We start from the raw sequence: 18,515 nt of genomic DNA on the forward strand, positions 1-18,515 counted from the left end.
AAAGGTAGAAATTAAATCAATAACATTGATAAGAAAAGAAAAGAAATCTCACAGTCCTAATGAATGCAAGAATAATTTCTGCATCTATTAGGCTTGAAGCAAATTATCTCTAATAAATTTTTATTGTTGGCAAATTATTCTCACTTATTTCCATGGGAAGTGTGAAATAACTTACATAGGACACATGTATTTAGCTATTTTATTTGTTTGTATTCAAAGGGTTTTTTTTTTTAAAGAAACAATCACTGTCATTAACTTTTTAAAGCTATTCTATACTTATGAGCAGGGATTTAAGAATGCACTGACACCTGAATTCAATTTTGTCAATTCAACAGGTACTTTCATCATTTTCAATATTGTAGGATATAATAAGCCTGGGCTAGGATGATTTCCTTGGTAAACAGTGATAAAGCCCCTAGGAACAAATTAATCATATGTTCTGCACTGAGATTCACAAGTTAATAAATTGGACAGTGTTCAAATTTATTTAGTCTTTTCCAAGCCCCCTTAGCTGATACACAGTAGTAAGAGAAATTAACATTGTTTCTCATAATATCAATACATTTTTGTCTAGAAAATGGATAACAGGTTATTTGCATGGTCATTAGTTATTTTTAATTTCATAATTAATCCATACACATTTCATGGAGGAAATATGTCAATCTTCTTTCTAAATTTTTTCCCATGTAGGGCTGTTGTGGTTTTCAATAGCAGTTGGAACTGTTGTGAGATCTTAACAATACCATATGCCAGCCCTGAGTAACTTCTGAGTTGGAAAAAAAAATGAATGTACTTGTGCACTCTTAACTAGTCATTAGTTCTCTTAACAAGCCGTTGGAGAGACAATAATTCAAACTGGAGGTTGAACCAGCTGGCATCTGCACAGGGAACAATTTTCCTGACAATTTCTCCCATGTATTCATATTTTAACACTAAAATATCATTATAAAATTGAGAGCATGATGTTATTAATGATAGTGGCAGTCACAAGAGAAAAACAGAACTATTGATAAAACATCATCTTTGGAATATGAAGCACAGATTAGGAATAAAGGGAACAATTACTGACCTATATTTTATGCTTCAATTTGAGGTAAACCTAGACCTGTAAAATTGGCAATGCTTCATGTCTTAAGACTTTCTCTGTGTTTAATTTCTCTAGGTTAACAGTGCTAATGGTAAGATTTTTCCACTTTTCTTTCTCATCCCATACTTTGTGTAGCTTTGCACCTAAAACCCTTATTAGTTTATTCAGATAACCTTGGTTTTCAAAGGCAATAATATCTCCCATGAAATATTTGGGGGAGTTTTTTGAAATATTATAGTTTCAAATATATATTTATGCTTTTCAAGAACAACTTTGTATAGTTTTTATTACCTCTTTGAAACACTTTAAATTCATTATACTGATGATAGCATATTTAATTTTTCTAATAATAACCATAATACCTTGCCACACTAGATGCAATACTGTATAATGATGCTGAAGTTATTTATAATCAAACCAGCAGTCTGTCTCCTCAATCTCTGTTCTCTTCCCTCCACCAGCTGATCTCTGTATCAGAGACAGCCTACACTTGAACTTCTCTATTTAACTTTACAAAGGATAATTCTTGGAGAAATTTGGCTTCCTTAAAACTAGCCACTGTCTGCATTGATTCAAGATGTGAACTTCCCTAAAAGGCTTCAATCAAAATCAAGATGACTATACCTTCCCTTTAGCCTACAAATCAATAAATGATGGGTACTTAGTATTGGATGTTATGTCCAAATAATATATAAGAGATTATATCATATTTGGGTGCATTTCCTCATTAGTTGTGATCAATTAAAGTCTTGAATTTGCCTTCCCTCATGAGTTGGGATAAACTGATGAATTTGAGGACTAAATTTGAGGTCAGTCAAAAACTTTTTAAGTCAAGAAGGAGACACATCACCTCTCTCATTTAAAACAAGAGAATCCCAACAACCCCAAAGCATCCCAACTCTAGTGGGTATAAAAATTTGGTTTTCTAATTTCTATGTCTAAAGGTTCAGATAAGTTTTTGTCCACAATAAGTTTATCTACTGAGTTAAATAACTTGCAAAGTCTCCCCATTAAGAGTGTAAACCTGCCCATATGGATGTCACAAGGAATTTAAATTCAATCCATTTAGTCTAAGGAAAATGTTCTTGGTTGGTAGTAGACACAGTAGTGTACTTCAAGTCAGAAGGGTGTGGCTTCAAGGTCTAAACACAGTAACTATGCTTTCAAATTCTGATACATCAATTACAGCAGGCACTTCGTCCTAGATCCAAGTCAGATTGTAGTGCAACAAATTTAGTTGAAAGGAAAACCCTTGAAATTTGCCTTCTCTCAAATTCTCTCTGCATTCAAGGTGTTTGGGATCAGCCCCCAAGTCCTGGCAGTAAACCTAGGGTCTTTGTAGCATCACTGTCCTGCAGTCACTGCATAAGTCCTGTGTGCAGAGATCTCTCGGCCACTGGTAACTTTAGCCTTGGGGGAAGTGAGCATACAAGTCCCCATCTTCAACACTAGACCAAGTATTTGAATTTTTGAGAGATATATAGCCTCATGTTGTAAATGATCCTTGCTTCAATAAAAAACATGTTATTCTAGAGTCCTACTGGAAGCCATTCTTCTCAGTGGGGATTAACTGCTAATACATGACTCACAAGCTACCTCTCATGAATATTTGCTCTTCAGTGGAGAGAAGTTTTATTCAGAGGATATTATAGGGATATTTGGGTTACCACTCAACTTGGAAACCTGTTGTGATCTATGGAAGATACCCCCTTTAATAAATGACTAGTAGCTATGATATCAGTGACAAGTTCTTAGTAGATAATTTAAATCTTAGCTTGACACAACCAAAAAGCTTAGCTTGACAAAAACCAAAGCATGTAGATTCATTTCCATTGCTACACAGACTAAGAATGAAATTAATCAGAGGCTTTAGTCAGACTGTGAGTTTTCTTTTGATAAAGATAGCTTTTATGAAGGGAAAAGCAGCAAAAGGTAAAGAAAGAGTTGCTTATGTTAAATTTGAAACCAAGAGTTTGTCAACTTAATATGATTTTAAAATTCAAGAACAATTTCTATAGGGTATTCTAGAAAAGATATTTTTAAGACAGACTTAAAAGCAAAGAATTATTAGTTAACAATAATATCTATCTTAAATGATAGCTTAATTAATGACATGTAATTTGTAAAAAACTGTACTTTTAGAGAGAAAGTGGCATAAAGAGTAGAACAGAGCACTTTGCAACCAGCAGATATTCTTTATCTTATCTCTCAGTTTACAGACACCTTTTTACCCAATCATTATGAAACTTTAAAAATCTCTAAATAATTAAGTGATTTCTCTCAGTCACTTTGGGAAAAAAGAAACATTTATAATGCCAAATATAATTCAGACAAATGATTGTTTATATTTTCATATTGTTCTTTCATTTATTCTCTAGGAAAGAATAGAATTAAAAATGAAACAAGAAGGGTATCAAAATCATTTATGCACATTTATTATCTCTTTGGGCTGGAATATATGGTGACATATATTGTTGGCCCGTTTTTATAGGAAATCTATGTCAAATGTATGAATAAAACAGAGTCAACATTTGATTGAACACCAACTCTAGAAAATAAAAAGTTTATATTACAGCAGCCTAAGTAGTAAGAGCAAAAGCAGTCTTCTTCAAGCATGAGATCTGTATGTGAAATTAAGGAATAAAGATAAGGAAATATAACATAGAAAATATGAGAATTTAAACCTTTAACAGTGAATATGAGCAAAGATCAGAATGGGAGACCATTTGCTATCATATTCATATCTTAAACTGTCAAAATTTCCTAAAGTGGAAAACCTCAAATGCTTGGAAGGTCTTGTCAGATAATGCAAAACACCCTGAGAGTCCTCTTTTTATGTCTTAGTTCCTTCCCTACATCAAAAATTCAAAACATATGGCCTACCTGTAAATCCTTGTTGGGTTCAAACCATTATAAAGAAAGAAAAATAATTGCCTGCCTGCAATAATATCTTATTTATCAAGGTTTGAAAGACTAAGGGGTCAGTAAAAGACCAACTTACGTTAATAAGTTCAACTTCCCAGATTTTTTTCAAAAGGTCCATCGATGTGTAGCCATTAATTAGAAAGGCTTTGGTGTAGTCACCCAGTTCAATGGAATCCAGCCACTCGGCTACAGAGGTGGGGTGGTAACCATCATGACCAATGGGTCTCATCTGTAATTAAGAAAATCACATTAGGACTGATTTAAACTGTTTGCCTTATGTTTCAACAACAGAACACATCTTGCCACTTGCAAATTTATCTGTGAAGTATCAGATGTTTCTGGATAAGGAAATAAGGAAAATGAAAATTCTTCATGCACAATTCTAAATCATTAGTAATTTTCACGCTGAATTAGTTTTCAAAACTACACCCAGAAATTTCCAATTTAGCGGCTAAATTAACTCTGTATTTGAGAGAATGAAATATGTCAAACTTCTGTTATAGAAATTATTGTCATTTTGTTGGCTGAAATTAAAAATGGTGTCAGTTGAGCGGTATTCAAGGCTGAAGGCACATGGAACTGCATTTCCAAAATATAGATGATAATTTTCATATGCACAACATCAAAGCATGTGAAAATACTGCATGACTTGAGACATTCAAAAGGAATTCATGCTTATGCAAGACATGTATTGTAGGTAGTGCAAACATGCTGCAGAAACATACTGCTGTGGTAAGCCAGTTAAAAAGAGGCTTTTGAGTGTTTTAAGACCATGTGTTCTGCGTTGACTCTACAGTATGTTAGACATGAATAGAGAACTTGCTGGCAGACAGGCTCCTATTTTTTGTCAGCTATATACGGATTTTTTTTTAATACTTTAGGAGAACAAAGAAGTGTGACAGCAACATAATGTTTCTGAGTTTAAATTGGAATATGAAAATAACTTAAGCAAAAGGAACTTCTGGGTTTAAAATTTTGTATGGATTATTCTAGTCCTTTAGCCTTTATTTGAAATTTTAGTTGAATTTGTGGTTCCTGGTTTTTGAAGTGACTCACTGTTAAAACTCTTTGCATGCCATTCTGTTGGTCTTGGATTTTTAAGGATAGCTGCCAGCTTATTAACCTGATGTCAGCCTTCAGTGAAATACCTGGTGGGAACAGTGAAAATGGGCAAAATACGTCATAGACTTTTCTCTTCCTCCAAATTTAAGGAGATAAGTATTAATGGAAATCTATGTGATTCTGATTTGTGAGCATAGAAAAGATTAGTCTGATGTCAGCAATTCAGATTTCAATCTTAAGCATGGTGAGCTTTCTGTCACTATGCAGAATTCTCATTTTTGAGATTCTTCTTACTTTTTCATTTTCTAGTTACTTTTTCTCCTTTCCTCTTTTCTGTTGTTCCATTCCCCAATCTAATTTCCATTTCAAGGTTTAAACGCTCTCTATTTTAAAGTTACAGTGCAATTCATTATTTGCCCTAGAATTCAAACTTCATAGACTTTTGTATTTCACTTTTACATTGGAACACCAGACCTATTTCAGCTATTCATTAAATATTTGTGTGAGGCTCACTCTATATTCACTACACAGTATCTGCAAATGTAAATGGCAACTCAGGGTTTGAAAAATGAAGTTTAGTGACATTCACAAAAACTGAAAGTTATGCATGTGTATACAATTGGAGTCCAGGACTCAAAATGAGAGTTCAAATACATTAAGTACCTTCATGTTAATTAGAAACACTGGGGCCATGTACATTCTCCAGGACTTGTTAAGAAGTGATAAACTAGCTCTACTAACTTAAATAGTCACCCAAGCACCAGGAACTGCTCTGACTCTTAAAATTGACATAAGGAAATAAGTGGAAGTAGGAAAAGAAGAAAGATAGAAAGGAACAGTGGAGTTGAACTGAGAGCCTGGCAGGAAAGTTTTGCTATTAGCCCACCCAAGAAGCTGACCACCAGTACTGGATATTGGGGACAAGCTTAGAGAGTCTTGGGAACCCCTTAGGAAGAGTCAGTTGTTCCTTCCAGAAAACTGTAAAATGGGATCCCCATGGGCTTTCCCCCAAGAGATCAGTGGTTGCCTGTTAAAAAGATATGGATGGTCAGTGTTAGCTGGGAGTGGGCATGTGGATGTGTGCAGGGCAGAATTCACCCATCCACTCATTCAATGAATAAATTTAATCAGTGCCTGCTCTGATGAATGTTGTGGAAATAGTAGGGAACAAAACACATTAGACAATTTCAAAGTGAACCTAATTAAGTATAAAAAAGTTTTCCTTTTCCCCAACCCATCCTTCTTGTTCCACTAGGGAATTTAGAATCAGGAAAAAGAAGCCGGTCCCTTGAGAGAAGGCTAAACTTGGGAGTGGAGAGCAAAGGAAATAAAACTAGAGGTTTAAAATAGATTAGCACTGCGTTTTCCAATATTTTACGTGACAAGAAAGTCATTGGATATGACTGAGATCATATAAAGAAACAGCAAAAAGAAAGTCAAATGAGCTTGGTCAAAGGCAGTGATTGCAAAAACAAACAAACAAACAAACAAACAAACAAACAAACAAACACCCCTGCATCTATGTCTTACTGGACACAGACTGTGCAGTAATCTGGTTACTCATAAAGGCAAGACCAACTTCAAAGAGTGAGAGGGAGGGAAATGCCTGCTGGAGGATGAGAGAAGGAGCAGGGTAGAGTGCAAATGTGAAGAGGCCCTGGGAGTGGGCATGCGGATGTATGCAGGGCAGTATTCACCCATCCACTCATTCAATGAATATTTAATCAGTGCCTGTTCTGATGAATGTTGTGGAAATAGTAGGGAACAAAACAGTCATAGTCTCCCTCATGGAAATTATAAGTCTCAATTAAAAATATGTGAACAGATGACCAATAAATTATGAAGGCTCTGCATACCTGAAGAGAGGAAACTATTAGAGCCAAATGAAGTTGCAAAATTAACTTGACACATATTTAATGATATGCAGAATGGTAAGTGTGCTGCACAATAATTTCTTCCAAAGCAATTCTCCCATCTGTTCCTTTATTTCAGTTCTTACCATCACTACCCTGTTTAGGTTCTTGTTAGCACTTGCAAAAGCTAATGCAATAACCTTCCACTTGGCCTCCCATCTTTGCTCAGCTTCTATCTTGCTACTACATTAATTTTCCTAAAAGGCACGTAAGTCTGCAAAAAAACTGTAGTGGCTCCTTCTTAAGGAGAGTCCAAGTGTCTTATTCTAGCATTCAAGGCCAACTGGGATCTGTCACAACTCTGCTGTAAGTACCCTAATAAATGTGAATAGACACATGGGTATTTCTAAACATTAAATTTCTAGCCATTCTCTGAACATGCACCACACAAAGCACAACCATATCTTTGCTAATATAATTTTCCATGTTTGTAATGCTTTTGCCCTAATTTCTGGAGGTATTTTCAAGAACTGACTTCTCCTCTTGAGAACCAAGATACATTTTTCTAGTGCATGTCCGTATTTTGCTCATGCCATTTCCTCTTCCAGAAACACTGTTTCCACCTCTTCTCCCATCAAAATTCATCCTTAGGAGGTCTTGCTTAAACATTGCCTCCTCTGTGAAGCTTTCTGTAACGTTACCCTTATTATCAAGTAAAAATTAATCAAGTATTCTGCTAGATGTCTGTAGAAATTTACATATGATTCTATTATAGCATATTTGAGTTTGATTTCAATACTACTTAGAGAGTAGTATTTTCTTCATTGGACTGTCTATCCTTTGATGACAAAACAAGGTGATACCCATTTTTTAGTCCCTAAAGTGTCCAAGAGAGCATCTCACACCTGACAGGCATTTGCTAAGTATCTGTTATTTAATGAACATATGGAAAGAAAATGACATATTCACTTCTGTGGCTTGGTATCCATTTAGGGGGAAACATATTTTGTTCTCCATGTCATCAAAATTAAGGTTATTTTATGGTCCATAATAACATTTGTAACTATTTAAAACCTCCATATATCAGGAGCCAATTCCAGGTGGTACATTGTATTACAAAATGTAGTGAACTTTTTCCCTAGCCCAGCAGTTTGATTCTATTGGCTATGTGACTGATTTAGCTTGCTGAATTCCAAAGTCTAGGGAAACTTAAGCTGGGACAGAAATTGGAGACAATAATGAAGCTTTAGGCTTGGGAAAGTTTCAGATATATTGATATATTTTACTGAACAACTTGCCTGTTTCTTTGTTCTGCCCGAATGGACACTGAGTGTTCTCCAGGGGTCTTAGTGCATCCTGGAGAGAGAGAGAGAGAGAGAGAGAGAGAGAGAGAGAGAGAGAGAGAGAGAGAGAGAGAGAGAGAGAGAACACCTAGGCTCTGAGCTGCTTGCTCCACTTCAACCAAGTAGCTCCTATCTTAAATGTTTTACACAGGCAAGAAGAGGAAGAAAGATTTCTGTGGTTTAAAAACCACTGATCTAGAAGATATTTATAAGACTAGAGATAACTACAGGTTTTTCCCCCTCAATTTCTTAGTTTTATTGGAATATTCTGGCATGGTCTGTCATATATGTATATAATATATGTCTGTTTATGTATATATGTATATATAATCTATCATTCTATCTGCTTAAAATCAGCTTTGTCTGTGAAGACAAAAACAATACTCTGTGAAATGATGGAGCCAGAAGATGGGAGTTATAGCAAGAGGAAGGCCAGGAAAAGAGATAAGGGAAGTAAAATGAGAGACATAATATACAGTAAAATAGATTTTGGATTAAACAAAAAAAGTAGCTTTCAATGCAACAGTTGTTAAGCAAAAACTATGACATTGGAATGGTAGTTTGACCAAGATAATAAGAAACTCCAAAAAGCCAATAAAGTATTAGGGAGATATTTTTTTATGTCTGAAAGTTTTACACAATTAAGACTGATATTACCATGGCTTACCAAAAACTGTCTCTTCTTTTACATAATGGGGCTTATAATTGGGCTTATGTCTGCCCAACTAATGACAAGGTGCATTAGCTTTTTTGCTTGTTGCTGTTATGAGAATATGTTTGTGACTATGAAATGAAAGCTTGGCATGTAAATTTAACTTCTAGGTCAGCTCCAAACTGGAAGTTTCTTTGCCCTAGATTAGCTTTTTTTTTTTTTTTTTTTGGGGGGGGGTGTCTTCCCATGAGCTAGAACATTAATGCCTGCAGTTAAGCTTTGACTACAAGCATAACAATATCCTCAAGTTTGTGAAATGCTTCTCACAGCTTTCATGAGGATCACATGGGGAATCTTGTTAACATATGATTCTAATTCAACAGGTAGAAAGGAATATCTGAAATTCTGCATTTTAAAACAAGTTCCCTGATGATAATAATGTTGTCAGTCCATGGATCATTCTTGGAGTAGCAGTGCTTTAGAGGATGATGGAGGAACAGATCAAAGGCCCTGCATCCTTCCAGAATTGCATAGAGCAGAACCAACTTGTAAACCTGGACTGCTTTTTTTCAGAAGTGTGATATGAGATAAAGGACTGTTCTATTCTTTAAATCACTATACTGTGAAGCTTCTTGTTTCATCTGCATAGCTTCCCTTCAATATAAACGTAACTGAAAATAATTGTCATACAGAATATTCATAGGGAGTCTGTAACTTCATTGACAGTACATTGTGTTTTCTCTTGTTTTGTGTAGCCATAAATGTTCACATGTGTTGCTTCATTTCCTTTAACTGTGTTTGTTGACATATTTCTGTCAATCATATTATCACCCCTTCTGACAATTATGCAAGGTATAAAAAGGGGGGATTTGAAAAAACCCCAAGTTTCTAGCTTAGATATCTGAGTACATGGTGTTGTTTTCAGCCAAGGAAGAAAATAAATTGAAGATGCTTGGAATAACATCTTAAATTTTAAGAAGTCTGGAGAATCATATGACCTTGGGCACTGTCAGCAGCACAGGTGGGAATCTTGGCTGCCCCAATTATAGTTGCATGACCTTGAGGAAACTACTCCTCCTTGCCACGCATCATTTTTTGATTAGTAATATGTGAGACAAAAAGAATATCAACAACTGAGAGAGTTATCATATGAATTTAGTGAAATTATGCAAGTAGAATTTAGCATAGTACTTGGCACAGAGAAAGACAGAAGCACTCAATAATTATGTTTTATCATAAATCATGTGTAGACGAGACTGCAGAGTGATCAGAGTATGAGAAGAGATTGGCCTAAGAATGAACCAAAACTTTCAAGAAAGTAGGAAAAGATAAGTATACTCAGGAGACAATAAACAAACAAACAAACAAAAATCAAAAAAGTTAAGACTAGAAGAGAAGTAGGGGGAAGAAATTGAGTTTCAAGGAGGGTTGGTCAGTAGTGAGGAATGGTGCAGAAAAGTTTAAGAAGATGAGGGAGAAGAAGTGTTTGGGGATCTGGCAAATAGGTCAGAGGGGATGTGACTGAGTAAAACACAGAAGTCTGGCTGCACCTGGCTGAGCAAATAGAAACTTCAGGCTAAGCTATCCTTTTGGGAAGTTTGTAAGAGAAGAAAAGGAGAGAAAGGATAGTTTTAGAAATCACAAAGGAAAAGGCATTAAAAGGGGCAAAAGTGAGGACTCAGGAATGGGTCCAGGAATGGCCTGAAGATTGATGGAGAGTGTTTGTCTTTTTCTTGGGGGCTTTCACTTGCCTTTCTTGAAAATGACAGAGCCGGGGGGGATAGCTGGGGCTAACTTTAGGATTAGTAATCTTTGTGTTAAACACAGTAAACATCTGGAAGTCCTGAGGCTTACACTTGGTGAGAGCTGTTTGTGGGTGAAGTACCTTTGCGACCACTGGTGCTGGTCCCTATGGGGTCCAGGGCTGTCTGCATGTGGCACGCCACTTTCCAGATACAAACATATAAACCTATCAGCTCACCTGTGCCAATATCACTGATGTGCCAGCCTCAGCTCTTAATATACCCGTGGCTTCTCTTTTCCCACCTGGATATGCTTTGAGATCTCAGACTTCCTGCCTGGTAAAGCTTTTGTAATACACACAGCTGATATCATTGTGTACCTCCCTTATTCCAGCTCCTTATTCTACCCTCTTCTTCTCTGTCCTGCTGCTACCCAAGAATCAAGCTAACAGCAGCCCTGAAAATAAACCAGGACAAGTGGTGCTAGCAGACAGTGTGCTGCCAAGTCCAAATGCAGGTCTATCAAGTGGTGAGAGGATCAGATCTCCTACAGGCTGGGAGAACTGGGCTTAGACATCACTGTGCTGTTTCATCAGTGGCTCTTAAAAGACTGACTGAACATGAAAGAAAAAAGCTGATCCACTGACTCTGGGACCCCAGAAAAAAGTCCACCTATCAATATCCAAGTGCTACGTCAGTGCAGACTTTGCTGGAAGGGACATGTCTACAAGATGTATAGCACTATTAATGATAAGAACATCATCTAAAAGTTACATGGGGCTTTAAAGGCTGTCAAGTGACTTCATTTAGGTCATCTCACTTGAGAAGAGTTTTAGGTGATGTTTGGGGAAATTCTGTTTATGGAGTCTGAGAACTTGGTACTCCATGAAATGATGTTCCTTCTGTGGGAAATACGAATATGCTGTGACTGCTGTGGGGAAGCAAGGTCTAAGGTCTCTGTGTTGTGTGGCTGTGGCAAGGAAGGGGTCTGTGTACAAATAAAACACTGGCTTGAAGCCTTTCTGTTTAGATTAGACTCTGTTTTGGATACAATTTCTGCAAAAGAATAGAGAGGCACCTTAACTCTCAGAGGTAAGAGAATTGTGTTGAATGTTGCTTTGGACTCAACTATAGAAAATAATAACCCCTCTAACTGTTTTCCACACCAAAAGCCAAGCATCAGTGATTTGGGGTCCCTGAACTGTTCAGACAATTGAAGATGCCCAGCTTTAGACACAGAGAAGGAACAATGAAGAGGTTATCTGGATATTACTTGGCGTTACAGTTTTGGAGAAAGAAGGGAAAGTAAAACACTTTGGACTGGACACTGTCTCTTAATGACCCATGTTTTCTATTTCATGAATAAGAGAAAAAAATTAAAATCTAGTCCAGGAAAGGCCCAAGGTCCCTCTAATTTTGATGTCAGATCATGGAGTAAACTGGGAGTAGAACAATGGACAACGAAGAAGCATAGATAAGAAGTGTTTTCATGATTCAGGAGCTAATAACTTTTCAGCAGGACAGAATCATCAGAGAGGCATTAGACAGACAAGTCTAGCCTCTAGCCATTAGGGACAAGGGGCATCCCCTTTGGTCAGAAGTACAGGATAATAACAAATTAAAACAGTAAAGTAGCCAACATAGATAGCTACAAACCATGGTTGGGAAAATAACAATAGCAACAATTACAAAAACAATTTATTGCTTTGTAAACAGTGTGAGTGGTCTATTAGTCAGGCACTAATTTTTTCAGTTTCATCTCTGCACATGAAGAGTAACTCTATCTGTAGCATCACTTGAGAACAGCTGTCTGTCATGCAAGATTGGTGTGTACTGTGTACTAAAAGACCTATAAAGCCATATATGGGACATGCATAAATGTGGTTCTGGGGTTGGAAGATTTTACTGAATGATTTTATTGTACTCTTCCCTAAAGCTTTTGGTAAAAAGTATATTTTTAAAAATTCAATAAATGGAATTTTTTCTATCATCTTCTTATTTCTAAAATCCTTGTTGAGATAATGCTGACCCTCAAGCTCTTTGTTAAACATCACTATTTGTTTTGATTTATTTCCTTGTTGCAAAGCTCTTTTATGAAGCAAGGGCTCAGATTAAAGATGAACTGAGGATTTATTGCAACTAGAATAAGGTGCTGAACAATGCTCCCCGTCATTCACATTTTCAAGCTCTACCAGTGATGTGAATTATATTTAGAAAAAGGCACAGGGTCTCTTTTTTATCTGCAGTACATGTTTTCTGACATTCGGGTAAGCTATTTGGTGGTTAATATAGCACACCGCTTTCCTCTTAAAACAGAAACTTTAAATGCTACTATCAATCAGGAGAGTCTTCTGCATGATTTTAGTTTCAACTAATTTTCCCATACTTGAGTCTTCAAAAGATAATGAATGCTTTGAATGTCAGTTCTATTTATTTGATATTTAAAAGCCATGTCCTTGCTTACAGCCTCCAGGCATGTGCATAATAACATCATCCACTGAAGTACTTCAAACAGATATATGTACCACAAAACCAATTAGAAGTATACAAATGAATAACTTATGTTCTGCCTGAGTAGAATACTACAAAGGATACCATTCACATGGTGGTCAAAAATTACTATATGCACATTCACTTATAGAGTTAAAAATGGAACCATCCATCCATCCATTCACCCATCCACTCATTCAACAAATACTAACAGTGTGCCTACTATATTCTAGGCACTATGTGGGACATACCAGTGACCAAAACTTGAAAAGATAACCAGTTCTTGTGGAGCTAATGTTCTAAGTGGGGGAGTCAGATAACAACTAATAATAATAATAATAATAATAATAATAAAGAAATAAAGTGTATATTTTGCATGTATATTATGTTAGGTGATAGAAATATTGGAAATAAAGAAAGTACCGCAGAGTGATCAGAATGTTGGAGAGTGGTGTGGTGGAGGGAGGTGAGGGACTAAATAGGGTGCAGGGGGAGTTTCATTAAGAAAGTAAGATTTGATTAAAGATTTGAAGATGGCACATTGGCTGTGTTGGCAACTAGGAGGGGGGAGGATTCCAAGTAAAGAGAACAGATAGAGCAAAGGCCTTCAGGAAGGAGGGAGGCCAGTGTGTGATCCAAGAATAACAAGGTTACCAGTGGGGATGGTGCAGTGCATGCAGGCACAGAGCAAAGGGGAGCAGGTCAAAGGGGCAACTGGTGGCCAGATTAAATCAGGCCTTGAAGGCCTGGTAAGATCTGGCTTTCATTCTGAGGGAAACAGGGAGCCAGTGCATGAATTTGAGCAGAAGTGTGGCCTGATCTGGCTTGTGCTTCAGTGAAATCACTCTGGAGGCTGTGCTGAGAACAGCTAAAAGGGAGGCTTTTCAGAGGCTGTGGAAGTAGTCCAGAAGAAAGAGATTGGTGGCGTGGAATAAAGGTGGCAAGCAATAGTCAAATTTCAGACATATTTTAAAGGTAGATTGGCACGATTTCCCAAAACACAAAATAAAGTGCTCCTTGTTCTCTAATATGAGCTTGGAGTTTGTCAGCTTGATGACTACAGCTGTGGGGTATGGATCTCAGCTTGAACAGAACTGCGTTCATCTGTTATGTGTGGGAATTTATGCATGACTGGCAGGCTTGATCTTGCAGGGGTCTGTTTTCAGTAGAGAATTCAGGGGCCTCAAAAGACTCTCTGCTCAAATTGAGAAGTCAAGGCAGATGCATTTAATTCCAAAGACAATAGATGAGTATCAGAAAGAATGGGTGATTCTGATAGATTTCAGGATCTGGCACTCTGACCAGGCTAAGGTCCAGGTCCCAAGGACCTTGCCTTAAGATGAAAAGGCTTCAATAAAAGAAGTATATCATGAAACATTTTTGGGACATTGGGAACAAAAAGAGTTAGCAGAATTGGTACCAGCAGCTTTATCTGTGAGCAGAGATGGTGCCATATTGCAGTACTGGTGCCCTCGACACTGGGCCCTGGCAGCTGGCAATGGTACCCACATTGGCAGGCTTCAGCGGCATTGGCAGAACATCTTGTTGGCACTGGCTGAGGTGCCCTTGAAGGGAAGACACTGGGCATCATATCAGTAGCACACACATCAGTACCTCTGACATATTGGGCACCTGCAGCTCTGAAGCAGCCTTTGGAAGTCATCAGAGGCTGACTTGGCACCCTGAGTGGGTACTGACAGGACTGAGAGCACTTTTGGATAGGGATTGGTGGTTTTGTTTCAAGCCTTGGTGACAGGTGACATCAACTCAATAAGCTGGAGCAACAGCAAGAGAAACAATAAGAGAGGTAAACAGGGAGCCTACATCCTGGGAACAAATTTTTACTCCTCACACTTCAGATAGAGCCCTAATATCCAGAGTATACAAAGAACTCAAAAAATTAGACAATAAGATAACAAATAACCCAATCAACAAATGGGCCAAGGACCTGAACAGACACTTCTCAGAGGAGGACATACAATCAATCAACAAGTACATGAAAAAATGCTCACTATCTCTAGCAGTCAGAGAAATGCAAATCAAAACCACCCTAAGATACCATCTTACTCCAGTAAGATTGGCAGCCACTATGAAGTCAAACAACAACAAGTGCTGGCGAGGATGTGGAGAAAGGGGTACACTTGCACACTGCTGGTGGGACTGCAAATTGGTGCGGCCAATTTGGAAAGCAGTTTGGAGATTCCTGGGAAAGCTGGGAATGGAACCACCATTTGACCCTGCTATTGCCCTTCTAGGACTATTCCCTGAAGACCTTAAAAGAGCATGCTACAGGGATACTGCCACATCCATGTTCATAGCAGCACAATTCACAATAGCTAGACTGTGGAACCAACCCAGATGCCCTTCAATAGATGAATGGATAAAAAAAATGTGGCATCTATACACAATGGAGTACTATGCAGCAATAAAAAATGACAAAATCATAGAATTTGCAGGGAAATGGATGGCACTAGAGCAGATTATGCTTAGTGAAGCTAGCCAATCCCTAAAAAACAAATACCAAATGTCTTCTTTGATATAATGAGAGCAACTATGAACAGAGCAGGGAGGAAGAGCAGGAAGAAAAGATTAACATTAAACAGAGACATGAGATGGGAGGGAAAGGGAGAGAAAAGGGAAATTGCATGGAAATGAAGGGAGACCCTCATTGCTATACAAAATTACATATAAGAGGTTGTGAGGGGAATGGGAAAATAAACAAGGAGAGAAATGAATTACAGTAGATGGGGTAGAGAGAGAAGTTGGGAGGGGAGGGGAGGGGGGATAGTAGGGGATAGGAAAGGTAGCAGAATACAACAATTACTAATAGGGCATTATGTAAAATTGTGGATGTGTAACCGACGTGATTCTGCAATCTGCATTTGGGGTAAAATTGGGGGTTCATAACCCACTTCAATCTAATGTATGAAATATGATATGTCAAGAGCTTTGTAATGTTGTGAACAACCAATAAAAAAAAAGAACAAAAAAAAATAAGCTGGAGCAAAACAGGCAAAAAAGGGCAGATGTCATAGGGTCAGCCAGTGTCTACTCAATGACACACATTTGATGAGAGACACCTAGAACAAATCACTAGGAGGAGTTTCAGTAAGGTCTAGAACACGCAGAGAAGGTTGTCCTGTATAGTCATTGTGATCCCATTTCATAGACCTGGTTGGGGTTTCTGAACACTGCTTGTATATCTACAGGTAAGGGATGGTCTAAAAACTGCTCCTTGGTAAGTGAATGCAGTAGCCACACTGAACAAGAGCTGGATCCTCAGGGGATTGGTGACCACATGATGGTCTGTTTTTGTCATTTCAGAATTTTTAACTACCTAAGTCAATGGAGTGACTAAGAATCTTCAGCTCTATTATGAGAATCCTGACTAGACAATTATCTCTTAAAATAATTTTAATAATTACTATTTAATTCAACAAGAATTTTTTAAAAATATTTTTTTAGATGCATGGCTCTTTATTTTATTCATTTATTTATATGTGGTGCTGAGAATCGAACCCAGTGCCTCACACATGGTAGGCAAGTGCTCTACAGCTGAGCCACAGCCTCAGCCTCAATTCAGCAAGAATTTTTAAGCACAAAACACAAATGTAATATCACCCTAGGAATTGTATAAATGTAAAATGTTGCAAAGGTCTACCTTTAGGAATATATAATTTTCCTCAGTATGCATTTAAATATGTTAAAAAATAGGTGAATTTAATTATCAAAGTCTTTATAAGTTTGAGAAGAAAAATTTGAGTGGTGGAAAAGTTTGGGGAGAGTTTATTTTACATTGTCTCTTGGGGTTAATATATGAGGAAGTAAGTGAAGGCATATTGTGTCGGGGGTGGGGGGTGAACATGGGTATCCTTTTCTCCTTAATGTCCTTAGTTCTAGGAGGAACACAGGCAGCATCCTCTCTATTGAGTGACTCCTTGAATGCTAGGTTTGGCTAAAAATATCTATTCATTCTTTGAGAATCAGTTCAAGCATCATCCACTTGTCCAGAAAGATTTCCTTGATCCCCCCACACTTAGCCTTCTCTCCTCGTGCACCATTTTTCACACAGTATTTTAATTTTCGACATACCTGACTCTAAGCAGGTAGAACTCCTTGAAGCAGGGACCAAATCTTTTTTTTTTTTTTTTTTTTTATTCTTACCTAGCATAGGGCCTAAACACACTGATGATCCGGTTGAATGGATGAATCAGCAATTTACTGATGAATATCTTGGCATGGCTATATGGGTGTTTGCAGACACAGGGCACCTACAGTTGTACCAGCTCTCTTACACCTGGCTCCAAGCCTGGGAAGATGCTGAGGTGTCAGGATGTAAGGTCAATTGCTACTTTGTGTGTACATCAGGTAGCACTTAGTAAAAAGTGTTCCGTCCAAAGTGGATACCAGAAAATGTTTGACAGATGATGATGTAATTGAGTCCCAGAGGTGAGAGGCAGGGAAATCAATCTTTTATACATTTACTGTAATAATCTCTTTTGTACCTTTCACATTCATAAATTTCTATAATACATTTACTGCTTTGTATTTAGAATATTGTAATATAAACCTTTGCCACCAAGCAGTGGCTTCTAAATAAAGAAGGACTCGAGGGTTAAAATTGATAATGCATTCAAGAAAATTCAAGAAAAAGCTTTTAACCTGTCAGTACTCTATGATTCATAAATTACAACCTTAAAATTATTTAAAGTGTATCTATTTAGTACTTATACCATCATGAATTCATAGAACAACACATAAAGCTAAAAGTGTTTTCTCTTAAAGGCATGAAGAACTCTAGCTGTTTCTTGAGTGTTCATTTCCTCTAAGAGCAGCAGTTATCTGATAACTTAAAAAAAAAGGAAAGAAAGTTGAATTTCTATTTACTAAAATAGAAGACAACAGTGCTGTGGGAGCTAATGAAAATGGCCAGTTCTTTTTTCTAAAGGTGAGTGCTTTGATGGGTGATTTTACAGTGTACAGAGACTGGTGCTCTGGTGATAGACTAAATAGAAAAAAGTAGTTATTAAGAGCAAAGACTTCAGAACCAAGATGACTGGTTTGAACCTTGCCTTTGCCACTTACTTGCTGTGTAACCTTAGGCAAGTTACTTAATTTCTCTCTGCATTGATTTCCTCACTTATAAAACGGGGATTTAATTTTGCTATTTAAACTAGTTACTTTAGGGGTTAATCCAGTAGTACTTATAATAGTGTCTGGCACATTGGAAATTTCTATTTAAATATTTGCTATGAAATCAAGGATTTGCCCTGCAGTGTCTTTCTGGCATGCTCAGGAGTGTTTTAGGAAATGTGGATTACTAGGTAGAGTGTCCTCTGCGGGTCCACAGATCAACCATCA

The 18,515-nt window shown here is 37.3% G+C and overlaps 1 protein-coding gene across 20 annotated transcripts in view; it reads right to left on the bottom strand.

Annotated features, from left to right (window-relative positions):
* Window positions 1-18,515, bottom strand: part of ANKS1B (ankyrin repeat and sterile alpha motif domain containing 1B) — a gene marked incomplete at its 5' end in the record, with an annotated part of 1,127,620 nt that overhangs the window by 266,395 nt on the left and 842,710 nt on the right. For all 20 annotated transcript variants that reach the window (XM_081311098.1, XM_081311097.1, XM_081311094.1 and 17 more), the window contains one exon: window positions 4,089-4,241. In XM_081311098.1, the coding sequence (XP_081167224.1) occupies window positions 4,089-4,241 (153 nt within the window). The remainder of the gene's footprint in view (window positions 1-4,088; window positions 4,242-18,515) is intronic.

This window comes from Spermophilus citellus (assembly GCF_964194105.1).
Source record: "Spermophilus citellus genome assembly, chromosome: 10".
Taxonomy (NCBI): domain Eukaryota; kingdom Metazoa; phylum Chordata; class Mammalia; order Rodentia; family Sciuridae; genus Spermophilus; species Spermophilus citellus.